This window comes from Pristis pectinata, chromosome 16 (assembly GCF_009764475.1).
Source record: "Pristis pectinata isolate sPriPec2 chromosome 16, sPriPec2.1.pri, whole genome shotgun sequence".
Classification (NCBI taxonomy): Eukaryota; Metazoa; Chordata; class Chondrichthyes; order Rhinopristiformes; family Pristidae; genus Pristis; species Pristis pectinata.
In genome coordinates this window covers 23,659,266-23,686,536 of record NC_067420.1, presented here as the reverse complement: position 1 = coordinate 23,686,536, position 27,271 = coordinate 23,659,266, and the positions used below count along the sequence as shown (strand labels likewise).

General features: G+C 39.4%; 1 protein-coding gene across 1 annotated transcript in view; it reads left to right on the top strand.

Annotated features, from left to right (window-relative positions):
* The window catches only part of LOC127579037 (collagen alpha-1(XIV) chain-like), a 105,925-nt gene extending 80,057 nt beyond the window's left edge, over positions 1-25,868 (top strand). The window contains exons 35-49 of the mRNA XM_052031671.1: positions 1,625-1,783; positions 1,889-1,966; positions 4,558-4,644; positions 12,344-12,397; positions 12,522-12,617; positions 12,795-12,848; positions 14,288-14,341; positions 15,922-15,975; positions 18,710-18,781; positions 22,102-22,137; positions 22,242-22,308; positions 23,195-23,383; positions 24,080-24,157; positions 25,289-25,444; positions 25,625-25,868. Coding sequence (XP_051887631.1) covers positions 1,625-1,783; positions 1,889-1,966; positions 4,558-4,644; positions 12,344-12,397; positions 12,522-12,617; positions 12,795-12,848; positions 14,288-14,341; positions 15,922-15,975; positions 18,710-18,781; positions 22,102-22,137; positions 22,242-22,308; positions 23,195-23,383; positions 24,080-24,157; positions 25,289-25,444; positions 25,625-25,671 — 1,281 coding nt within the window. The 3' untranslated portion in view covers positions 25,672-25,868. The remainder of the gene's footprint in view (positions 1-1,624; positions 1,784-1,888; positions 1,967-4,557; positions 4,645-12,343; positions 12,398-12,521; positions 12,618-12,794; positions 12,849-14,287; positions 14,342-15,921; positions 15,976-18,709; positions 18,782-22,101; positions 22,138-22,241; positions 22,309-23,194; positions 23,384-24,079; positions 24,158-25,288; positions 25,445-25,624) is intronic.
* The last annotated feature ends 1,403 nt before the right edge of the window (positions 25,869-27,271 follow it).

The window sequence follows — 27,271 nt, the reverse complement described above, 5'->3', positions numbered from 1 at the left end:
AGTGAAATACATCTTTTGCATAGAGTGTTCTGGGGACAGCCTGCAAGTGTCACCACTCTTCCAGTGCCAACATAGCATGACCACAACTTCCTAACCTTACAGAGAGCGGCCAGAATTGAACCCAGGTCATTGGCATGTAATAGCATTACGCTAACCGCTACACTACCGCTACACCTCTAAAAGATCAATTCTCAGTCTTCTGCGCTGAAAGGAAAAAGTCCTAGCCTGTCCAACCTCTCCCTATAACTCTGTCCTTCAAATCCTGGCAACATCCTTGTAAATCTTGTTTGTACTCTTTTCAGTTTAATAACATCTTTCCAGAACTGAACATAATACTCCAAGTGCGGCCTCACCAACATCTTGTACAACTGAAAAATAACCTTGCATCTTCTATCCTCAATGCCCTGACTGATGAAGGTCAGCATCCCAAAAGCCTTCTTCACCACCTTGTCTACTTGTGACTCCACTTTCAAAAAACCATATACTTGAACTCCAAGGTCCCTCGGTTATACAACACTCCTCAGGGCCCTACCATTTACCGTGAAAGTCCTATCTTGATTTGACTTTCCAAAATACAACACCTCGCACTTATTTGAATTAAACTCCATTTACCATTCTTCAGCCCACTTACCCAGCTATTCAAGATCCCCCTCTAATTTTTGATAAACTTCTTCACTGTCAACAATACCACCTATTTTAGTGCCATCTGCAAGCTTACTAACTATGCCTTGTAATTCTCACATAAATCTTTGATTTAGATGACAAACAACAATGAGCTCAGCACCGACCCCTGAGGCACACCTCTAGTCACAGGCCTCCAGTCCAAGAAACAAACCTTCTGCCATCACCCTCTGCTTCCCATCATCAACCCAGGTGTGCATCCGATTAGCCAGCTCTCCCTGGATTCCATGCGATCTAACCTTCCAAAGCAGCCTACCATATCAAAGGCCTGTCTGAAGTCCATATATACCACATCTAGTACCCTGCCCTCATTGACCTTCTTGGTCACTTCATCAAAAAACTCAATCAAGCTTGTAACACATAATCTCCCATACACAAAGCTATGCTGACAACCCATAACCAACCCCTGTCTTTCCAGATCCATGTGTATCCCTCAGAATCCTCTCCAGTAATTTACCTACCACAGTTGTTAGACTTACTGGTCTATAGTTTCCAGGTTCTTCTTTGCAGCCCTTTAAATAAAAGCACAACATTCGCTACCCTCCAGTTTTCCAGCTCACCTGTGACTAACAATGATGCAAATATATCCACCAGGGCTGCCACAATTTCTTTTCTAGCCTCTCACAGCATTCTTGGATTTACCTGGTCATGCCCCAGAGATTTGTCTACCATCATACATTTTAAGACGTCCAGTCATTCCTCTACTGTAGTATGGATTATTCCTAGGACATCTCCATTAACATTCCCTAGTTCCCAAGTCTTCATTGGACTGGCCAGATGAATTCCAGGAATTTCTAGTTCCATTGGAATATGTTGGATGATTCTGGATCTGTTGTGAGATTACCAACTTTATCAGACAGCTCCTAATTGACATTTATTATATTAGAGGTAATTTATCAGTTACAAGTAATATTAAATCAAATTGGTCTTTGCTGTTTTTTAGGTCCATATAGCAGTGAGTAGAACCAATATCAAGCTTTACCTTGACTGCATGGAAATTGGAGAGAAACTCATAAATGGTGTTGGAAAAATCTCCACAGAAGGTTTTGAAGTGCTTGGCAAACTGGTAAACAACAGTGATCCTGGCAATAGTTCAGTACCAGTGAGTGATTAAGGAAATTACTTTTCATTTCTTTGGAGTGTTTTACTTTGTAGATATTTTTGAATTGTTTCCTTTTGATTGTATCTTGTTTAATTGGTTGTTTAGTTTCAGTTACAGGCATTTGAAATGGTTTGCAATAAATCTTGGGCGAACATGGATAAGTGTTGTGATCTACCAGCATTGGTGAGTCAGAGTAAAATTAATAATTTGAGGCTTTAATGTTAAGCCAAGGAATGTTAGCTTCCAAAACCATAAGTTTCATAGTGAAAGGTGACAAGCAAAGTCCCACAAAAACAAAAGACAAATTGGCCATTATTTGAGACAGTAATGTCAGCCCACACATTGGAGAATCTGCCTGCTTTTGAATTACTGCCATGACATTCTTTGTAGGAAGTAGGGCAGAGCCTCTGTTTAACAACTCATTCAACAGCTGGCACCTCCAATAATGTAGCAGTGCTTCAACACTGCATTGGAATGTCAACTTGGGCTACACATTTGTTTAGAACCTTTAACTGACTTGAGGCAAAAATGTTGCTGCCTGAGCCATGGAAACAAATTCTTAATTACAAATTAAGATATTCAATTAGCCCAAGTGGATAAGGCATGATTAAGGATGACTTGCAGATTTTCCGTTCTTTTATAATTGAACCCAGCTCCCTTATTTCATTTCAAATTACAAAACCAATAATACCCAAAATGATTTAATTGAAATATTCAAATTTCACTGGAAGTAATGCTGTTTACTCAATTTACTTCCTGCCATCATGGAAATAAAGAAGTGAATGCAGAACAGTGGTCTCATTGGTTACTGTAAGTCAATTGATAAAAGGAGAAAAGGTATACGACATTTGTTCACAATTTATTATTCTATTGGAATAAAACTGTGTTTCCTTAAAAGTACAGCATATGATAGAATTAGTTTTCTTGTGGTACATTATATCTTATATTTTCATATTAAACCATGCCACACCTGAAAATCAACTGGACAATTCCTGTTGTGAAAGAGTAGATGAGCCATTTCCCTGTCATGCATGAGGTCATTTTTTGTGCAGTGGTCAGTTAGAGCAGTAGGATCCATTCAATGTGTACCTTTTTGCTAACTTGCTGAGGGGTTTGCTCCTTGTTTTCCTGTGAGGGAAATCTACAGGTTGTAAGCTCATACTGTTAGTAGCATGCTTCTCCCTGTAAATGCAGACGTGACCACTGTGCACTAGATAGAGTCATAAAGTCATACAGCACGGAAACAGCCCAATTCAGCCCATCTGGTGCCTTCCAGTGTTTCTGCTCCTCACCATCCTCCTCCCATCTCACCCAGTATGAATATTCAAAGGAATAGAGAGATGCAGCACAGAAATTGGCCCTTTGACTCACTGAGTCTGCACTGATTATCAACCAGTCATTTTCTCTGATCGTACATTAGTACATTTTTAACAGCCTTCAGCCCAATTGGTCCATGCCAACCAAGATTCCCATCTAAGCTAGTCCCAATTGCCTGCATCTGGCCCATATCCCTCTAAACCTTTCCTATCCATGTACCTGTCCAAGTACCTTTTAAATGTTATTAATGTATGTGCCTCAACCACATGACATCAACAGATGTGCAAATGATGTAATGCAAACATTAGAGACACTAGGTGAAGCATATCCGGATGCGCTTGGACCAATTTCTTAAGAATCAATTATTGACCCAGTAATGATGTCGTGCAATCTAATGTGCATGAAATGCCTTTTTTATATGCAAATTGTACTCAAATGGGTTCAAGTTCTAGGTAAATATGTGTCCAAGAATTGTCATTCACAACATAACCAGGTTTTCATAATTATTTAATTGATTGTTTAGTTTAATTGACTTTAGCTCTGCAACTTAAAGTTTATCTCCCTGAACAAGTCCCTGTCAGGCACTGGAAATCCAAATTATTTACTCACCAGCTTTCCTTTTTCCATTACTGTTCCCACCTCCACCACACCCCCCACCTATTAATCCCCTCATAGCTCTGAGCCCAGCACCAATTAGCCAAATCCACGCTTTCCCAGCCACCAAACCGTCAACAGCAATCTCAGACCTCCTACCCACTAATTACCCTCTTCACTCTCCACCACCAATCATAGAACTGCAGCCCATCGATTACCCCTCTTCTACACCGCCACTTGTAGCCTTCCAATGAACCAACCCATAGCCCTTTATCAGTGACCTCCTTCCAACACCTTCTTTCAGACCACAAACCCTATGGCACCCCAGGCCACTCTCCCCCACAACCTCTGTTCCTGGACTCACCTGACACACAGCACAAAGGAAAAGCCCTCCCTCCATGTGAGATTAATGTCTTGGGCCTTGGGCATTTTGGACTGGTCAGGCAAACTACTATCAATGGGCAGTTAACATACTGGAAGTTAGAGGGAAAATTCTTGGACAACATAGTTTTGTCGTTAAGTAAAGACACTCATTGATAAACCCAAATCTACACACTGCTGAGAGAAGTTTGAAGATTAGGAGGAGCTTGTAACTTTTAGACAACAAATCAGAAAATGTCGATTAAGAACTCACCAGCTTTCTGATTGCCTTTTACTTGCAATGTGAGAGTCTGTCATGTGATGTGTATGTGTCACATTTCATGGATAGATGAATGTGTTCAAGAAAGTTCCCTAAAGAACATTAATAGAGATCCATTGTAATATCATTCTACTGATGGTTTGTTTACTATTTTGAATTTGCCTGGTTCTGATCTCCATGTGGTCCATGAATTATTATAATTGAAATATTTTCCTGATTATAGAGAGAGGATGTGAAATGTCCCCCTCGTGTCCAACCCTGCACTTGCTCATCGGTAACCAGAGGAGGACCAGGTCCTTCAGGACCACCAGTGAGTTGTTTATTTATCATCACAAAATGCATAGCACTGTGACCCAAATCCAGCTGATAAAATAAAGATACAAAAAATGGTAAAGGGGAGACCTGACTGATACAATTAGGCAACATAATGGATAAAATAATTATTATTGTTTTGGGAAAGATGATCAATACACATTTTATAGTCTTAACTACACATGGCAGACCTGGCATGGGATTTTAAGTCCAGTACGTGAATTATTCAAGGACAGTTTAAGTACCTCAAGCTCCTTATAAAGATCAATCTGTTGAAGTCTCTCGGAGGTTAAGAGTGTCTAACTTCAATAATGCACAATAATGGGAGAACAATTATCAGTAAGCAGAAGGGACAAATCCTAAATTTGTCCTTGGGCCTCCTTGGATTAAATCTCATAAACTGCAGTCCAATGAGTCACTTGAATACAGTTCACCTTTCTAGACCCTTTAATTTTCAGACAGGAGTGGGGTGGGGTGGAAGTTACGAATGAGGGAAAGATTCAGTGACATTTGTGGAAGCTCATCCTCATTTGTGCATGCTGAACTCCACATTATGGTTTATTTCTTCAGTGGATGTCTTTGGTTTCATTCAAGGACTGATCCTTGAGCCACAGCAGAGCCTGCAAAACTAATCAGATTTTGTGCTGGATCTCGATCACTCTCTTGAATGTGAGAGCTCCACTTGTGTGTACTGGGGTGACCTGAAATAAGATCCCCTGATTAATTTGATGGTAGCCCAAATGCACAGATATCTGGATTCTAGCTGCTAAATTCATTATTGCTGAACTTGTATTATGCCTACAGAATGATGCTGAATTTACCTCCCAGACTATTTCAGTTAACAAGTGAAATTAAATATTAATCTGTCCACTGATGTGGTCTCAAAAGATCGTGTAGCACATGGTAGAGGAAATGCAGAAGCTTAACCTAAGAATGTGAACATAAGAAATAGAAATCAGCAGTAGTTCATTTGACCCTTATGCCTCCTCCATCATTCAAGACAATCTTAGCTGATCTTTTACCTCAACACCATCATCCTCCAATCATCCCAGGATCCTTCATTCCCTTAACATCCAAAAGCCCATCAAACTTTGTCTTGAATATATCCATTGGCTGTACCTCTGCAGCTCTTTGGGAAGAGAATTCCAGAGATTCACTATTAACTGCGCAAAGAAATTTCTTCTCATCTCTGTTCTGAATGACCAAGCTCTTATCTTGTGACCTCTGATTTTAAATACACAAGTCACTGGGTCAAGGGAAACGCAATCTCCGTTGATCCTCTGTTGTACTCTCTCCATTGCAAGTATATCCTTCCTTAAGTAGCCTTACCAGATCAGCACACAATGTTCCAGATGCATTCCCAATGGTGCCGTATGTAATTGTGGTAAAACATTTTCACTCTTGTACTCAAGTCCGCTTGGAATAAAAGCCAACATAGTTCCTGCCTTCCTATTTGCTTGCTTCTAGCTGTATTTTATCTAGATTTTTTTGTATTGTTTCTAGCTGTAATCACTAGCTACAGTGATTCATATACAAGAACACCCAGGGACCCTCACACTTCCTTCAAAGTCTCATTGTTTAAAAAATATTCTGTTTGTCTTTTTATTCAAAGTGGATAAAATCTCATATTTTTCTACATAATATTCTACCTGCCATATACTTGGACTGTTCACTTATCTTGCCTGTATCCCCTCTATGTACTTTTATGGAAAGCCTTCTGAAAATCCCAATAATTACAACCTCAAACATGATTTCCTTTTCATAAATCCATATTGTTTCTGCCCAACCCTATTATTACTTTCTACCTTACTGCTTCCTGAAGCATTACTATATACTTCTCGCTCTGCCCACACAGCCACTGAGCTTTGTAGCATCAGCACGGGTATACATGGAATATAGAAAAGTACAGCACAGGAACAAGCCCTTTGGCTCACGATGTTTGTGCCAAGCATGATGCCAAATATAATTAATCCCTTCTGCCCGGACATGATCCATTTCCCTCCATTTCCCCCTGCATATTTATGTGCCTATCGAAAAGCCTCTTGAATGCCACTATCAGTCTGCAATGGACACACGTTAACTTTTGTGAATCTTTTCCTCCTTATAGAAGCTCTTGCAATCTGTTCTTGTTCTTTGTTACTCTCATATTCCACTTCTTCTGCTTTCCCCTTCCTCATCAGCTTCTCTACCCTCTGCCACGGTTCCTTGAATAGAGAATTCCTTCTAGGGCATGACTTTGGAGCTGGAACAGCTCCTTTCTTGTCACCTAGATCATTTTATCAAGATATCTCAGACAGTTTTAGAATGCTCCTGATAGGATCAGATGGTAATGTAAGCAGGGATCATGCGACCTTCGATACCTTAACTTTTTGCTGGGCCTCAGATTAATTGCTTCCAAGTTGGTGAGCCATTTGCCAATTTTTTTCACTTCAGTTCTCTTTGGTGACTCCCATCCAGGGGTCAATATGGCTTCCACATTCTTCTTGAGCTCAGTAGATTGTACAAAGTCCAAGTAATTGCTGTTAATGGATTAGCTGGATGACTATTGTACATGTAATGTTTGTGCTTATAGACCATATGAAAACTTCTTGTTTCTTTTATGTTGCTTTTGAGCGAGTGTATTTTCAAAAGGACTGAAACATCTTGATATTACTGAATCTTCTTGCATCAGAATCACTATTGATTACATTGTTATCAGCAAAGGGAGGTGCTGTATGTTTCACGTGGTGCCATCAAATTGAAGTCTGACACTCATGCTCACACATTCCAGTGAACTGATGGGGGATTGGGGTCCGTGGTAATATTGAACAAGATAAAGGAAAGTGGATCACCCTGTTTAACTTTACTCTTGAATGGGACAGAATCTGTCTTATCTCTATCAACCTCTATAATTATGTCACTGTACGGATCTTCTGTGAGTTGATGAAGTTCCTTTCTGCATCATATTTATGTCTGACTGTGGCAATTATTTCTACCAGATTCACAATTACTATTGTTAGTTCTTTATGGTTGTGTTTGGCCCTTGCATGATGCTTTTTAAGATCACTATATTTTTGTCTGGCTTTACTGCAACAAGGTCCACCTGTATTGAGGTTACCATCTCACTGAGATTCCTTGCTTTGATCTTTGTGATGAGTCTGAACATGATTGGCCTTTTATTACTGGCCTCCAATAGTTAAGGCTTTTAATCAATCTTCATCCTCAGTTTTGGGTATCAGTACCATCCTGCACTTTTTCAAACTTTCTAGGACAGACGCTGACGTGAGCTTGAGGATGAAGATTCTAGGGAGCAGGGTCTTGCCTTCACTGACAATGAGTTTCAGATCTTCTGGCTTCATTTTGTTGGGACCTGGAGAGCCCAATCCCTCCATCCCTCACAGGGGCTTCTTCTATCTACTCTTTGTCAATTGGCTTCTTCAGTTCATTTTGTTTGACATGGCCTCTGTAATTGCTGGTTATGGATGCTAAGTATATTGTTACCTGTAGTTAACATTGCCTGAAAGCATGCTTGCACCATTTTTCTTGATAGGGGATATGCAGCTATATGAAGCATCCCAATGATCTGATGAGCCAGTCATTATCAATCCGTGTAGTATAATAGTCAGGTCAATTTATAAATATTTGTATTCAAGTTGACTCCAATGCCAGGATCACACGTTTGTCCTTAATTGCCCTCCTGCCCTTAATTTTCCAGGGGCTTGTCATCAATGTCCCCAAACAGCTATTGAATGACACTCTCAACCAATTAAAAACCTCAGGTTGTTACATTTGGAATAATTTTTAAGCCTGTGGGTCATCCTCAGTGTTCCTGCCCCAAGATCACCTCCAGCCGGAGAATTGCTTTTGGTTTGAAGCTTGACTGTGCTCTGTGCTTTTCTAGTCTATCACCACTGGCATCAGTACTTGGCTCCCGTCCCTGTCCAGCCTCTAACAGTCATGGATTTCAGTGCCTTTTGTCCCAGTGATGACCTTTGGTATGTTCTGTGTTTACTTAAGACTTGTTTTTAAGTCTTAGTTTTCAGAATCTCACCAGTCCTCAGTGATATTTCTGTATCCTTCAAATCTCCTGTTGAGTTCCCACAGGAGAGCAAATCTGTCCACTTGGATTTTCTGCCAATTTCCTTTGAGCAAAGAGCAATATTCTTCTTTTCTCTTTCCTAAGATCATTGCAGCAGTGTCTTTCATTTTGGCAAAGGCAACTCTTTTAAGTACATGAAGATTTACACATTTCTCAAACAATCCTCTTTTGCTCTCTACCCTCTAGTGCCTTTGCATTTCACAGGATGAAATAAAGTTGTGTTGATATTTTTGCATGACGTGCAGATTAGATTTTATCTGGCACTTCTATTTGAGATGAACCTGAAATAAACCAACTGTTGCAAACATCTGGTCACGCATATTATTTCTCAGTTTATCAGAAGTGTACAGGATCTTTGAACTACACATAGCAGGTGTCTTGGATGTGCTCTATGTATATGGAAAGTTCCCTTCTGCATGAAGGAAATTCATCTAGTTCTTTTCCTTTCTTGGGGCTGAATCAGATTGTACGGAATACTAATAACTCTGAAATGAACTTTTGATCCCAAATACTTGCCATAAGAAAAATCAACTGCTCTGACATCTGCAGCACAGCCTGTCTCCACTCATACTTCAGCCCATCTGCTGTTAAAATCCTTTTGGTTTTCTCCAACCTTGACAATTCCAAAGACTCCTGCCTGCCTTCCACCTTGCAGCATTGCTACCAAGCTGTCCTATGCTTCCCTCTGTCCAATTTATTTCAAACATATCTTCACGGAGAGACAAGAGACTGGAGATGTTGGAATCTGGAGCAACAAACAAGCTGCAGGAGGAACTCAGCAGGTCAATCAACATCTGCGGAGGGAAATAGTCAACGTTTTGGGTTGAAACCCTTCACCTGGGTTAAGAGATGGTGGGGAGGTAGCCAGTATAAAGAGGTGAGGGAAAGGGGTGGGGCAAGAGCTCACAAGCGATAGGTAGATCCAGGGGAGGAGCAGTGGTAGACAGATAGAGGAGGGAAGAGCAGAACTAGTGACAGACTGGAAGGTCATAGGTGGAGGCACCTTTACGTATCACCTCCCAGCCTCCTTGTCACTATTTCCACTTCCTAGCTCTTGCTTCTACCCTACCCCTCACCTCTTAAACCAGCTATCTCCCTTCTATCTTTCAGTCCAGATGAAGAACCTTGACCCAAAATGTCGACTGTCCATTTCCCTCCATAGATACTGCCCAACCCGCTGAGTTCCTCCAGCAGCTTGTTTGTTGCTTCAAACATATCTTGCCTCATCAAGGTTCCATTCACCCACCATCCTTACACTTGCTGAGCTATGTTGGTTCCTAGTCTAGCAGCACCTAACTTTTGAATTTTTCACTTTTCAAATCTCTCCATTGCCTCACCCTATATCATAATCTCCAGCCCCATAACTGTTTGAGATACCCCATCTGAAATGTCCCTCAATTCCTTGTCTCTTATGCAACTGATTCCTGTAAAAAAAAATTTGTTCCCGAGCTACTGACTCCACCCTTCTTGAACTTGTCGAAGACTTTTATCACCCTGTTCAGAACGTTAGTGTCATCCTTGATGCAAATTGACATTTAGACCCCATGCCTGTGATGTCAGTAGCAGTACCTTTATAATGTAGATTGAGTGGGTGGGCACCTTTGAAAAGATCAGCTTGTGAAGCCCACCTCAGCTCTCAGACAGGCAGTGCTAGGCCACATTTTTAAACTGCTGGAGTCCCGGTGTCTTACAATCCTCTTAACTATGCAGTTCCAGGATTTTGATCCAGTGACAATGGAGGGCAGTAATTTATCATTCAGACACATTTTATTTTTAATTTCTCATTGAAATATCCATTCTGCTAGATACTAGAATGCTAGAATGCCAAATGCTAGACTTATGAAAAGCATTTTTGACGTTTGTTTCAAAACGACAATTAGAGGTAGTGGTGTTCACAGGACTCAGAAACCACGCGTGTCAAAGTCGAGCTTATTGTCATATGCACAAGTACATGTATGCACAGGTGCAATGAAAAACTTACTTGCAGCAGCATCACAGGAACATAGCATCATATAAGCAGCATTCGCAAGAAAAACATAAGCATAAATTATATAGAATTTTTACAAGAGAAAGCACAATTAGAACAAAAAAAAGCAAAGTTCACTTTAGTGCAAAGTGATCAGAGTGATCATAGTGTTGCTAAACTGTAGTGGTGATTAGGGTTTTGCCGGTTGGTTCAAGAACAGAATGATTGAAGGGAAGTAGCTGTTTTTGAACCTGGTGGTGTGGGACTTCAGGCTTCTGTACCTCATGCCTGATGGTAGCTGTGAAAAGATGACATGGCCTGGATGCTGGGGATCTTTGATGATGGATATTGCCTTCGTGAGGCAGTACTACCGATGGTGGGGAGGGATGTGCCTGTGATGTATTGGGCAGAGTCCACTACTGTCTCTGGAGCTTCTTACATTCCTGCGCATTCGAATTGCCATACCAGACCATGATGCAACCAGTCAGGATATTTTCAGCAGTACATCTGTAAGAGTTTGTTAGAGTGTTCGGTGATAAGCTGCATCCTCCTTGATCTCCTAAGAAAGTAAAGATGCTGGTGTGCTTTCTTTATAATTGCATCTTTGTGCTAAGCCCAGGACAGGTCATCTGATATATTAACGCCCAGGAATTTAAAGCTGCTGACTCTCTCCACCGCCTATCCACCAATGTAGACTGGTGCATGTTCGCCCTCCTTCCCCTTCCTGAAGTCAGCAATCAGCTCTTTAGTTTTGCTGATGTTGAACGAGAGGTTGTTGTTGTGGCACCGCTCAACCAGGTGTTCTATCTCGCTCCAGTAAGCTGACTCATTGGCACCTGTGAAACGTCCAACAACAGTAGTGTCATCAGCGAATTTGAAGATAGCATTGAAGCTGTGCTTAACCACACAGTTATGTGTGTACAGAGAGTAGAGTGGGAGTTTAAGCACACAGCCTTGAAGTGTAACTGTGTTGACAATCATCGAGCAGGAGATGTTGTTACCAATCCTCACTGACTGAGGTCTGCCGATGAGGAAGTTAAGTATTCAGTTGCAGAGGGAGGTACAGACGTCCAGGTCTTGAAGCTTGATGATGAGTTTGGATGGAATGATTGTGTTGAACGCCAAGCTGTAGTTGATGAACAGCAGTCTGACACAGGAGTTCCTGTTGTTCAGATGGTCCAGAGCAGAGTGAAGAGCCAGAGAAATCTCATCTGTTGTTGACCTGTTACGGCGGTTGGCAAACGTAGAATGCCTTCCATTGTCCTGTACACTTTCTGACCCAAATCTGTGAAAAGTAGTTGTCATGATTTAAAATTCCTCTAAATAGGATGTAAAACTGTTGTTCATATAATGCTTTCTGAAGCATCAGATTGGCCCAAAGTGTCAACACTCAATGAAGTATTTTGAAGTACAGCCATTGAAGGAAGTTTTGTAATGATCAGTTTGTATTTTTAGAATGTAACTTGAACTTGAGTCTTTCCATTAAACTTATCCCCCACAATGATGTTCTATTCTTTGTTCAATTGCATAATTAAAGTTCAGATTGCTTTTCTTCACTCCATGTATTTTTATAATTAAAAAAGAAAAACACAATTTAAAAAAAAAGTGACAACGTTAGATCTCTTAATTCCAGTTTCTTAATCAATTCTACAGGGTCCTGCTGGTGCAAGAGGTCCCCAGGGTGAACGTGGAGAGCCTGGACCTCGGGTAAGGATTAGGATTTTGCATGATACCAGATGTGAGTTTCAGTAATGAACAAGCAAACACGTGTTTATTCAGGACTGGTTCCCCTTTCAGTATTTCTTTCATCTTGAGCCTACTTGCTTCCTAGGGTCCAGTCGGTCCAATTGGTGATAGAGGGCCGATGGGATTAGAGGGTGAACCAGGACCTCCAGGACCCAGGGGACTCAGTGTTCGAGGACCTGTGGTATGTACGCTATACACATATATAGAAGTCAGATAATAAGGAATCATGCTAAAATGTATTGATTAAAATACTTCAAATATTTGTAAATGATGACTTGTTTGTTGCCAGCATATTGGAGAAAACAAATTTTAAAAAAATTAATTTTATCGAAGGTCTTTATTTCTTCTCTTTAAAAAGGGTCCTCTTGGTGAAAAAGGGCAAAAAGGTGAGCCTGGACAAAGAAGCAATCAGGTAAAAATTGAAACAGAAATATAGAATCGCACAGCACAGAAACGGACCCTTTCGACCCACCTCGTCCTTCCCGACTGTGATGCCTATTTATGCTAATCCCATTTGCCTGCATTAAGCCCATATCTCTCAATGCCTTTTCTATCTAAGTAGCTGTTCAAAGGCCTTTTAAATGTTGTAATGGTATCTGCCTTTACCAATGCCTCTGTCTGCTTATTCCAGATGTTCACCCCCTGTGAAACATTTACCCCTCAGATCTCCTTTAAATTTCTCCCCTCGCACCTTAAATCTGTGCCCCTCCAATTATAGACTCCCATGCTCCAATTGCTCTTATTTTTACTGTCATTATCACCCTTGTCTTAGGATTTTTCCAATGTTCTACTAGGATTCAAAAAATCTCGCAGTTGTCAAGCCCACAAATGCATTGGGAGCTGACTAATGGCTCCTTTGCCAGGGTAGCTAAATATGTCAGTTATGTCTGTGATGAGGCCATCAGAATGAACAAGCACTTGAGTCTGTGGACACTTAATTGTGTTACTCTGGCTGCCTTCCCTTAGAGGCAGAATGTCTTTGGATGCACGTATCAGTCAATCTAAACACTTCTAGGTAACTCAGAAGAATTTGCAAACTGGAAGAGCTTTCACTCTAATGTGCACTTGACATGTAAGCAGAGAAAGAGCCTCATGCAGATGTACACAAGATTTATGAGCACCTTGTATGATATTTTCATCCTGCATCAGTTCAATCTCTCTGATCACTTTGCATCTTCAAGAAGACTTATCAGCTGGCTGCACAGTGACAAAGGAAACCTTCTTAAATTGTGATTAGTGATTTCTGTGAGGAAACCAAGCAGAAAGATTAAAAAATGGTACAACAAGAGCAGTATAGTAACCCAATGAGCTAGTCGTCAGCATGCTGAAGGGATATTTTGGATGTCCGGACAAATCAAGAGATGACCTTTTCAAGATGGCAGTAGCCAGGATCTCCTGGTCTCTGTAAGGACATGAGTGCAGTCTATGATTGTCTGCACTTTGTGAAGCCTTTGGAGCCATGTCCTTGTGCTCACTCTGCCTGCTGCTGTGGGATGAAGGAAAGGTAGACAAAATATTTTTGCCTTAACTGTGGAGTTTGGGTGACCTCGCTAATGTAGCAGTGAACAGCAAATTCTGAGATGTGGCACATGTCAGCAGCAGTAACCAAGAATGATCCTGAGGCAAAGAAGCTAAAAGTGACCATAATTTTGACTTCCAAATGGAAGGCAGTCAAGGCATACATGTGAGCTGCTATTTAGGGTCTTACAACATTTTCTGTTTTTAATTAAAGAGTCAATGTGGTAGTTTGGAGACAATAGTGGGGAAAGGGAAGCTAACATTGCAACAACTGTCTTGCTGAATGAACAATAGGTGATCCATGCTTTCAGTCTAAATCTTGTTTCTCCTTAGGGCCTTCCAGGTGCTCGAGGTCCTCCAGGGAGAGATGGACTTCAGGGACCAAAGGTAAAGTAATATTTGCTTGAAAATAAATAAGTGTAGAAACTAGGTAACGTTGCAAAGATAAAAATTGCAAAATATGTAGCTTTGCTCTATTTCATTGCAAAAACATTTAGAAGCCATTTTTCCAAATGGAAGATTGCACAGTGACAGGACTGCTGCCACAATGTCATTGATTTCAGCTGATGCAGAAATATGTTGAGTTCGTGGTGATATTTGAAAGCCCGACCAAAACATGAAAGTGCAGTAATGCACAGTATGTTGGACATGTCAATATGCATAAGGCTTCAGTCTAATTATTAGCGTTAGTGCTTCTAAAACATATTTTCATTGGGAAAATGCAGGATAATGAAGCAAATTCAGAAGAATATTCAGCTAGGAAAAAAGCTGTTCTTACCAATGTTATCACCATAATGCGTTTTTCCTGGGGTCATGGAATAGCATCAAACCATTTTGAAGTTATGCTTCCCAGTTGCTCTAGAATAATTCACATTAGCATAGTGACTTACTTGAGGTTCTTTATGCCATCAGAAAAGTGTTTAATATTTAAGGGAAAGATCAATCTAGGTTCTGGTAAATTATGCCTTTCTTTGATAAACAGGGAATACCAAAATCTAAGATTCTCTCCAAATCAGCTATGTCAACCTTTTCGTTTTCTGGGATCATACTGCACATACTAAGGAGCATGAAGTTAATTATAGAATGAAAGACAGATGTGCATTTATATATAGGCCTTTCCAAACAATCAACAACTTTGAAAAGTGCAGTCTTCTAGTCTTTTTGTGTGGGAAAGTGATAGTCAACTCGTTCACATGTGCCAATAAAAGCAATGACAAGATGATCTTTCTAAAGGTTAAGTATTGGTTAATTCCCAGTGAAAGCTCCCCCACTGTTCTTCAAAATAGTACCATTATATCCTTTACATCCACATGAAAGGACTGTTAAGATGCCAGTTTAACATCAGCTGAAAGATGGGACCTCCAGCACATCCTCAGTATTGAACAGAATTTTGTACTTAAGTGGGGGAGGAGAGGTATTTTAACCACCAGAAATGGCTGCACTAGTATCTCATACCAAAATGCAAAATTTTCAAACCCTACTTCAACCCATCTCTAATCCAACCACTTCCAGTTGTAGTAGAAGCAAAGTGAGGGTTGAACGGAGGGGCAGGTAAACAACTCATTTCCAGCTGGATGCTTCATACTTAGTCTACCCTTCCTGTTTAACACCAGTTGGATAGGTTCTGCGTGGCTTGAGAATATAATAACTGAAAATTGCTTTCCTTCCATTGTAGTTTAATGGACTAGATTTGAATGTAGCATGATTTATTATTCAACGGGTAGCTCAGAAATACTGAAATTGTACCTGTATAGTCACTTTCATTTTACAATCAATTTGGTAAGTTTATCTTGCTAAGAATTAAGAGTATTTAATTTCAATGAATAAAACTACTTACTAGCTTTGTACTGATAATGAATCCGACAGTTTAAGGCATAGATAAGAATGGAATTACACCCTTTAATTTGGGTATTGCCAATTAAATAGATTGTGTGTTTATAGACTATAAATAGATATGAATGTTCTAGGGGACAAGAGGACTAGAAGGCACAATTGGACCCCCAGGACTTCCTGGACCAAGAGTAAGTTTACTTCTCAAGAATTTTATTTTATAAGAAGTCATAAATAACAGAATATTTTTCACTGATATTCCGTGGGCAAAATGTTCAGGATATTTATGGCCTGTGGAAAAAGACATTTTGTTTCTGCAATGCAAGTTTTGGAGGATGGTTGGATGCCTCCCTGATTAGAATTGAAGTAATTAAGTTGTTTGGATAATATTGTAGGGAAGAATGATATTCTATTTTTCATTAAACTTATAATTGTGAATTAAAGCTGGAATATTGATTATCTTAGTAAAATCATGTTAACATTTTGTAAAATGCATTAATAATAGGTTTTCTTGCTAAATGTGAACAAGATTCAATTTTTGTCTCTTCTTTGGTTTTGGTGAAGTTATAAACCTCAACGTTTGTCATTGATGATGTAAAAAATTGCTCATATCTGGCCCTTCCCTTTTCCATTGTAGCTGAGGCATTTATCCGTTTAAAGTAAATCGGTTAGCATGAGACATATGAGAAATCAGTGTACTAAAGGGTCTTGCAATGAGAGCACGTGAATTACTGAAATGAAAAGGCAAAGGCCCTTCAAGTTTGCTTTCTGCCATCCAGGCAGTCACTTGATGCAACAAATATGGAAATTTTGGCTATTCATGACAGTCATTTCCATCAACTAATCCCCAAAAGAAATAGGAAAATCTCAGGGATGGAGAGCTTTGGACAACACATACTATGTATTCCATGTTATGTCTCAAATCATTCTTAAGTAATATCACAAATCAGAAAATGTATGAAAAAGAAGCATCATGCCACTATATTTGTGTTCAGTGTAAAGGAGCCACCCAGTCTAATCCCAGCTTCCTGGTCACTGCTCTTCATGTACGTATCCAGGCACTTTTCAAGTAGAGAGTGTTCTTACCATACCACCCTTTCAGACAGTGAGCTCCAGACTTCTATCACCTCCAAAATGCAAAATAAAAATCACCATCTCCCCACTAATCCATCTACCATTTACTTTAGCAGCACACAAAAAGTGCTGGAGGAACTCAGCAGATCAGGCAGCATCTATGGAGGGAAATAAACAGTCGACATTTCAGGCTGAGACCCTTCATCAGGACTGGAAATAAAGAGGACAGAAGCCTGAATAAAAGGGTGGAGGGAGGGGGAGGAGCACAAGCTGGTGGGTGATAGGTGAATCCAGGTGAGGGGGGGGGGAGATAGCTGTCGGGTGGGGGGTAGTGGGAATAAGTTGAGTAGCTGGGAGGTCTTTCTTGTGTCACCAATTACTTTAAATTACTCTGTTTTTGACCCTCAGTTAAGGGAAAAAGGCCTTCCTATTACTCATTCTAGGCTCCTCACAACTTTACACACTCCAATCAAGAAAATGTTATTTTCTGAAACCTTTAACTTACATTTGAATTAATTAGCGTCATGTCCTTAGGGAATATGTTCCAAAGATTACAGCATCTGAGACCTGGGTTCTGTCTGTGTGGAGTTTGCACATTCTCCCTGTGACCGCATGGGTTTCCTCCCACATCCCAAACACATATGGGTGGGTAGATTACATGGCCACAATAAATTGCCCCTGTTGTGTAGGTGAGTGGTAGAATTTGGGTGAAGTTGATGAGAATGTGGTAAGAATAAAAAATGGGATTAATGTGGGATCAATGAAAATAGGTGGTCGATAATTGGCATGAACTCAATAGGCTGAAGGGTCTTTTTCTGTGCTGTATGTCTCTATGACTCTATCAACCGCGTGCTCAGAAGAATTGTTCCTGCAGAAATTACACCCTTTCTACTGCTCTGATATGGTGAAATAGCTTATTATCTAGATCCCTTAGAATGCTGAAAACACCAATCTTTCACCTGCCAACATTCTTTTTTTACAAATAAATGTGACTACTTTACACAAGCTTTCTCCCTCCCCTTCACTGGGGCAGCTCATCCTCATACACACTGCCCCCCCCCCCCCCCCCCCCCCACAACAGCTGCACTAACTTTTACTGGTACGTAGCCTTAGTGACCACAGGACTGCACTGCAGCAGCCACCCTGTGAAGCAGCAAGAAGACCTCTAGTTGTAGTGTCCTGAAATCCCTGCTCCCAGCACTGCCTTGATGGCTTCTGACAGAAGGCCAATTTACGGCACACATTTTACCAGAAAAATTTGAATCAAGTTTGTTGATTGATTGGTTATTATTAAATAACTTGAAATGGGGATGTATCTTATTTTGTTTAAATTAACTTAAAAATTCATAATTCCCTATTGAAGGAAAAAATGCTTGTAACTAAGAAATAATATTAAAAGTAAAACCTTATCCACACTTGAGAACTCAATGCTCATCAAACTTAATGAATGAGATTTAATTTTGAATCAATTTAAAACAGAGCTGTTGCTCATAACTTTCCATGCATATTAATTTCACTCCTTACTATTTTGTTTTCTACTACTGGCAGAAGCCTTTGGAGTATTTTTTAAATTATTCATTTATGACATGTTGTTTGTTGCTGGTATCTCGCGTCTTAATTGAAGATGTGAAATACTAATACATGAATGGTAATGGTATTCTGCATTTTCTCTCTCTGCTGTTTTATATGGAGTATTAGTCTTTGAAGATAAAACACCGTAAAATAGCAGAGAGAAAAATCTCAAATAATCCCTTTACTCTCTTATGGTATGTTTATTTGTTTGGATAGAATCTTAAAGTTTTTGGCCTTGATTTCATAGTGTTTTTGAAACAATTTCTGTAATTTTTTTAGGGACCAATAGGTATCACAGGGCCATCAGGTTATCGAGGGGATCGAGGACCACCAGGTGAAGTGGGGCCATCTGTAAGTATTGCAGTGTATGTAAGTATACTGTATGATATGTGACATATGCACACATTTATTCTGAACTAAGCATGTTAAATAAACCAGTTACACATATTCCAGCTGTTTTCTGTGTCATTTTGTGGTTCTGTATTACACTCTGCAATGTCATGGTCAAGTAAAGGACTTGTGCACGTGTTACAAATTGTTGAGGAAGATAGAAGGAACAAAAAAGAAGACAGAAGATCTAGAATGAGGAGAAACAATATCTTAAAATCTGTTGACAAGCGTGAATGAACAGTTTCAAAGTAGAACCTGGAAGCCATTGACCACTGTGTCGTGAGAAACAGTGAAAAGCCAATTAAAAACATCGGAGAAGTCATGATATAGTACATAATACTTCTCAAGCAGAAACTGCATCCTGAGGGGTGGTACAGTGGTGCACTTAGTGGAGCTGCAGCTTCACAATGCAGACCTCCGGTGTAGCCAGTGTGGAGATTGTCCTCCCTGTTACTGTGTAGTTTCTTTTTCTGGGTGTCCTGGTTTCCTCTCACATCCCAATGGTGTGCTGGTTGGAAGTGTTATTGGCTCTTGCAGATTGCTCCTGCTGAAAAAGTGAGTGGTAGAATCTGGGGCCTTGTGGGGGGGGGGGGGGGGCGGGTGCTATAAATATGAGGCAAATAAAATTGGATTAATATGGATAGTACAGACTCGGTGGGCCTAAGGAACTGTTTCAGTGCTGTTCGATTCCAGGAGGAGGAACAGGACAAAATAGGTGCTTAAGCACAAATCTTTGTGTTTACAAAAGGGGTTTCAGTTCATAAAGAGAATGTGTAAGAATGCATAAGTATGAGATCTTAGAGCAAATATCTTGTGTGAGTCAATGTTGAGAAGGAATTTTTATTAAGTGGAAGTACAGGAAACCCATTCCTCCAACTGGCACAGGATTCTGGAACATACACTACATTAGCAAACGCTTTAATGCCACAAAAAGTAAAAGGTGTTTTATTTTAGCAAAGTGATATAAAAACTATGGAATAATTTCAATCCTAAACTGTTAGAAATTATGGAGAGCTACAGATCTGGAACTAAGAATCAGAAATCAGTTGAGACCATAAGTAAGTATTTAGTCACATTGTAGGATCTGTCTCAGCACTGCAACTTCAGCAAGTGCAATTGGCAATTTCAAGAAATTTGGCAATTTCTTTTGTGACAAGGTCATCTGTGTTATAATCGCTGAGCAAATTCAATCAAAGTAATTAAAAACACAGTATTTTATATCTTATTTTAATCACTTTGATTGAATTTGCTCAGTGATTATAACACAAAAAGTATCGAGGAATACTGCCTGATTTTGTCCAGTATTCCAAAGCAGTGAGTGAGACTGGCATGAATAACTGCTAAGAATGCAGTGGAACCCATCTGTGGACATGTGTCAATTCAAAATGACAAAATGTATTAATGTTCAGGGAAAAAAAGGCATCTTGACAGGTGTTTGATGGAACAAGACATAGATATGGAATTAATGCAGACAAGTGGAATTAGTATAGATAGGCATGATGGTCAGTAGAGATGTGATGGGCCAAAGTTCCCGTATCTATTTTGTGCAACTATAACTCTATATGCTCAAACTGTAAGCAAAAACCAAAATAGCTGACTGAGAGGCTCCAGCAATGCAATTTCTTGACTAAAGCAATCATAGCCAAAAGCAACCAATGGGAAGTCTACACAGTAATGATGCCGGCACAAAACAATGGAGAATTAGGATTTAATATCAATTATGCTACTTACAGCCATAATGGAAAGCATAGCACTTCAAGACAAAAGTTTGGTTAGATGGTTTGAAGATCAAAAAAATACTGCTGATGCTGGAAATCTAACATAAACCCAGAAAATACTGGAAATACTCAGCAGGTCAGATGGTATCTGTGTGAAGAGAAACAGAGTTAATGTTTCAGGTCAAAAACCCTTTGTCAGAACTGGAAAGGAGAGAGAAGCAGCTTGTTAAGCTGCAGGGTTGGTGAGGGAGGGGATTGTCTCTGATAGGGTAAAACCAGGGCTGATGGAAGAGTGGACCAGGGTGTTACAAAGGGAACATTACCTATGAAATGCTGAAAGGGAAGATGTGTCTGGTGGTAGAATCTTTTTAAAGGTGGTGAATATTGTGGAGAATGATCTGTTGAACGTGGAGGCTGGTGAGGGGAACTCTGTCCTTGTTCTGCCCCAGAGGAGAGGGGGTGAGAGCAGAGGCACAGATGTGGTCGAGGGCTTTGTTAACATGGTTGAGGGGAAGCCATGGTTCAGGAAGAAGGAAGGCATTTCAGAGGCACCTGTACAGAAAGTCTCTGTCATGTTTGCTCATTGGAGCAAACATGACAGAGACATTTCCCCACCCCCACCCCACCCTCTCTGCAGCTTAGTGAACTTCTTTTCCCTCCTTCCCAGTACTGACAAAGGGTCTTCAATCTGAAACATTAGCTCTGTTTCTCTTTCCAAGATGCAGCCTGACCTGCTGAGTATTTCCAGCATTTTCTGGTTTTATTGGTTAAGTGGTCTGTCAGTTGACACAGCTGTAAATTTCTCATTAAGGAGGAGGATGCATGTCAATAAGTTCAGCCAAGAACTATAATAGAGTGCAGTGAACTTGAAAGCATGTTCAGGCAAAATATTGAAGATTTAGTCTAGATGAAAAGTTTAGTGAGTCACAGCTTGTCAGAAAATAGAGCTACTGATGATTAATAATGATTACATTCATTGTCCAATATTAATGGACAAAGATTGTATTAGAATTATCTGAAATGAGGCTGGAAGGATATTTTCATCATGGATGCTTTAACATGATGCATAGACATATTGTTGGAAAAGTGCAGAAATACTCTTGAATACTTACACAGGGTATTACTGGTTACAATGAGAAACAACTTAAACAGATGATGGTGTTTGTGTGTTAACACTACTAATTGATCTGGATATCAAATGGGGTATTAGAGCAAGAGTTGCAGTGTGCAGAATAAGTTAGGAGTGAACATGGAAATCATTACTTTCTGAAAGACAGATTAAAGAATATATGATTATAAGTTTTTCCAGAAGATAATGTGGTGGAAGAAACAGCATGAGATTTTTCTGGCTGATTACCTTCAAGTTACTTGCATCTTGTCTCTGTCAGTTTGTATGGCCCTCTGCATCCATGCCAGGAGAGTGCAGCAGGCAGAAGACATGAGTGGCAGGCCAAATCTGCCATTACTTAGGCCATTGGAAATATACATCTGTTTGCATTCAGTTCTGAAATGTAATCTTGCACAGTTGGTTTGATTACTCATCTTTAAAAAATTATTTCACAGGGACTGCCTGGTGCAAAGGGAGAAAAAGGAGAGAAGGTGAAATTTTGTTCTCTTTGTTTTTCCTGATGATAATTCCAAAGGAAAGTTTCCAGCAAATCTAGAAATATTCGGGAGTTATGTTTTCTTTTTTTTGTTTGCAGGGGGAACCTCAATCCCTCACTGCAGTTTATCAGATGGTTAGCCAAGCTTGTGAGGAGCTTGTTCAGAGTAAGTAACAGATTAATCTGCAAAAAAAAGAGGAAAACAGCCACACTTGCTTTGATAATTTATCATACCAGGAAATTTACATTTATTTAAATATTTAAAACAGTAGTAATGCTAGACTGAGACCAACCAGGCCATTCAAGCAGAATGGAGGAACTTTACAGAGACTTTGTACGTTCAGCATTCCTGCACTCCAGGTACACAGTGTGGCCTGGATTAAAGGAAGTGGGGGAATTCTGCTGGTAGATGGATGAAGTTTGCTCTGGGATATTGGAGAGCCTAGCACCGCAATGAAGCCATTGCATTATTGACAAACAGTGAATTTGAGGGTCGAGAGTCATACTTAAGAGGGCTCTGCTGACCGTTCGAGATGAAAAACATGCAGGATCAGCCTGTGGGGCTTTGTAAAACCTGCATCATTAACTACTTGTATGTTAATAACTCATTTGTAATTTCAGAGCCCATGAATATAAAATTCCACAGGGTAGAAATCCATCCTCAGTCACATATGTTCCATACATGATTTAATATGTTTGCATTTCTGAAATTAGAATTTGAGTTTGTTGAATCAAATTTCAGAAATGGAGTTCAATGTACATACATTAATGTATTGCATCATAGTACTTGATATTTATTGGCCTTCCTTGTTTAGGATAGTTTTTGAATCCCATGCAAGCATTGTGAATATTATTGTGTAAATCCTGCACCCTAAAGAGCCCATTAAAAGTTCACAAAATTATGAGAATTTGCATTTCCACTGAGCAATTATTTGTGCTAGGAGTTTCATAATTTCACAAACGTCTCTGATGACCAAATAGCTGAGTGATTATAACTGATGATCTGATGTTCTTTGGTAATAACCTTCACATTTTTATTTATTAATCACTAGATCACATGTTGAAATTTGATTTGGTCTTGAATGAGTTTACAAACAACCCAGTACCCGTACGGATCATCCAGGGACCAGCCGGTGAGGTTGGACAGCCAGGGAGACCAGGACCACCTGGAAATCGAGGGCCTCCAGGAATACCTGGCATGCCTGGCAATGCTGGCAAAGCTGGCTACCCCGGAGAGATCGGTAATTTATACCTCCCTACTCAAACGTCAAAATGCAATCTTATTTTGTTCATGGAAAATATCGCCAGCTCGACGAGTTGGTCCTTTCCTACTCTTTAACTGCACAATGTTGTGATAATCTGCTTTACTAATGCTTTACAGAGTCAACCTGATTTCTGTTCTTTTGAGGAGAATGCCGGTAAATTTTCCCCCTAATTTCAGACTCTGCCTGCTATATGGAAAGCTGTTTAATTTAAGAAGCACAGGGCAGTGAATGGAAATTCGGGCTCTTTTGTGGTGGCTTTCTGTGTCCAGCACAATAGTTCTCTGTGCTCAGTGCTCATCTGCCAGGACATTAGCAATCTATTCCACGATCCTAGCTCAGTTTGATGATTTTGTTGATTACTAGGAAATGGCCTAAACATCCAGGTTTCCAATTCCTATATTACCCTTGGGGAAAAAAAAGGGAATGTGGATGTCCACAGAGTGCAGCATTATAGAATTATCCATCAATATTCACTGGCTTGAATACCTGAGGAATTGCGGGTGTGGATTTGGAAATTACTACTGCTTTTGTTGAACTTAATGTAACGGTGTTGTGTACCTGATCTCAGGCACTGTGATGATCAAACCCCATACAAATTGAGTGGATTGAAGAGAGCACAGACGATCCTGTATAGTTTCAATTTTCTCTACATTTGAAATTTTTTGTCAACAGGTAAACCTGGTGAAAAGGGAGAGAAAGGAAGCCCAGGAGTCAATGCACCAGGCTCTGAAGGACCCAGGGGGACCCCAGGTACAGATCATAATGATTATCTTCACTCACCTTTTGATTGTGGTAGACATACAGAATTAAAAATAATCTAAAATTCATACTGGAAGGAGGTGTAAATGGTGGCTTTTGGCAAGGCTTAGAGGAATTTAGCTACAACTGAATGTTAACACAAACAAAGCAATTCTTTACCTGCCTCCTTAACATAGAACAAGGTAAAAGAATTGAATCTCAGCTGTGTAAAGTAGATTAACTGGTTTAACAGGCTTCACTAATTACTGAAACTCAATTTAATAACTAATTCAATTCTATTCACCAACAATCAGATAAAAACTGGATATTTGGTTCACTTTAACACATCCATCTGCAAAGATCTTAGACGACCTATTGTTTCAAAATAACCAGAGTTTTAAATCTACTTGATCTAGAAGTTTTATTCCATGTATTGATTGTTTTTGTGCAATGTAAATTCCTATAAATCTTACCCAGATGTATTTCTCTACGCTTGATGCAAAGTTTCATTTGACTGATTTTTCCTTCACATCAAACTAGGTTGAACAGGAAATATTAATTCTGCCAATTGAGCTCCTTTTCAACAATTCTCCAGATGAAACCTTTATTATTCTACTCTAACCTCAGTAAAACATACTATACAATAGCTCTGGAATGCATTGAGATGCAGCAAAAATATTCCCAGAAATGGTTACTTGCAGAGCAGCATCTTTCAAACTATTTACGCATTGTAACCTTTAACTGACAGGTTAAGTGCCTGTGAAGCTATTAAATTGTCTGAAAGGAAGATGCATGACATAGGTCTGCTGTTTGATAAGTTGATAATGTAAATAAACATAGATACAGGGAAAACAGCATGTTTCATGCTTAAAGACACAGCGCACCAGTATGTCCTTTATATAACTGCCCACTTCAGCCATTCCTGTAGCCTAATAATTCTTCTTCATCGAAGATTAGAAGAGAAATATTCTAATTAGTCTCACATTAGACTCCAGAAGCCCACACAGAGAATTCACATCTCTTTGGAACCGCTTTTGATTTGTAGACTTGGTGTTGCTATGCTTTCACTTCATGATACTTTAAATATCTCAGGAACAAACTTCTTCATTTGAGCGAGGTTTTAACTTTCACTTGGTTGTGCAGGCCCTCAAGGTGAAGGAAAACGCGGAAAACAAGGACCACAGGGATTACCTGGTCCACCAGGACGTCCTGGCCTGCCAGGTTTACCTGGCTCCATTGGACCACCAGGTGCTGCAGGACACTGTGACATCTCTGCCTGCAATACATTTAACACAGGGAGTGAGTATGAACAGTGCTTGAAAAAGTATCAGTAAAAGTTACTAAGCATAGCAGCTTCTAACTTAATCAATCTTTCACTATATCCTTTCGCAAGCAGCTCTAATGAGATTTTTAATTTGACTGTTTTCTATTTTTGTTTATTTTTTTGGTTTTAATTCTATAAAATTTTGTTTTAATCAGGTGAATCAGACATTGAATCCGAGCGTAAATTTCAACAACTGCCTTAAGCCATTTATAGTTATGGAAGCCGCTCTTGTTTTTATTCTCAAGGATGAATGAAAAACAACTAAACAGAATTAAATATAATGCAGTGTACAGTTGAATGAACCACAACCAAATGCTTTGTTTTGTTTTATTAAGAACAGTAACATTTTCATATTGCATTGATCGAATTACATGTACCATACGCTGAGAAATAGGACATTGATAATGAGGTGTATGAAGCATTAATCGTGTATAAAGAAATCTGATGTTAATGTAATAGCAATAACTAGAATCAAGTGAATCAGTTATAATGAATTCTCTGTGATATATTCTGAGTAGCAATATGATAAGTTGGGATAAGAAGAGCACATGTGGTGATCAGTATGAAGTTAATGTGCAACAACATCCTGAGTGGATGTTTACATGTAGCAGGGTTGAAAATATTCAATGTTGTTACAGAACTGCAGACAGGAAAATGTATTTTTTATATTCTCAAAAATAGCTGATAGTGTTTAAATTCCTTAAATCAATATGAATAATTAGATGCAATAATTATGTATTTTGCTTTGAAAAGGAAAGTTGAATTGGAGTTTGTGAACTTCCTTTTTAATATAGGGCCTGAAATTGTCATGTTACCTCAGTGTATTTCTGCAATGTAGATGTTAGAATGTGAATATTTCTTATTCAACGTAATTTGTTGCATTTTTCACAGCTGTATGTGTTCAGAATTAATTATGGTTTATGTTTTAAATGTTCTTATTAAATATAACATACTGTTTAATTAGATGTCAAATCCATGCCACAGGACTAATTTTAACATATAGGCACGCTGCCAAATAGTTGAGGATTCTTGCCTGTACTTCAATTTATGTTTACACATTCAAGTGTTTTCTAGATTTGCAAACACATGAATAAATGTATTTCAAACCAAAGTAATTAATTTTTGTATGAATTCAATTAACCTATAATGAGCCATCTATAATGAATACAACTAGAGAGAGAGATGTGCTGAATAAAGTAAGTAAAATTTGGAGGCAACAACTGGATGTAAATCTGCTGTTTGAAGAGAGAATAACCACATTAGAGGAAATTGGCTACTTGGGTGAAAAAGGATGAAAGAAATGGATACAGACTTTAAGCAGTCAGACCTGTATGTCCTTGTAACAAACAGAGAGGACAGGTTATTATCTCAGTGCCAAGCAGCTCTATTATCCTTGGCCTTCAACTATTACTTGGCACTATACCAGGAAAACTTTATGAACAGCATTGAGACAATAGATCGTTTTAGACAATAGATCTTAGTGTAACTACAGGTAGGTGTGGCAAAACAAGTGTCAGATGAGTTCACTGGCTTATGTCTATTCATTGTGGATTCTTTGTTTGAGAGGAAGTTTGGACACCAGTATTCAGCAGGAGTTTCCATTTACTCCTTAAACAAGCCTCTTTTGAGGTACCATTTAGTGAGTGCCATACACTGATGGAACACTAACTCCTGCTTTGTATGCTCCTTCAGTGTAGCTTTACACTGTAAGAGTCAAAGAGTTAAGAACAAAAATCCCTGAACAGAATAGATAGCATTTTCAGTTTGAACAGACATTTGGAAGTCGACACATATAAGGATGG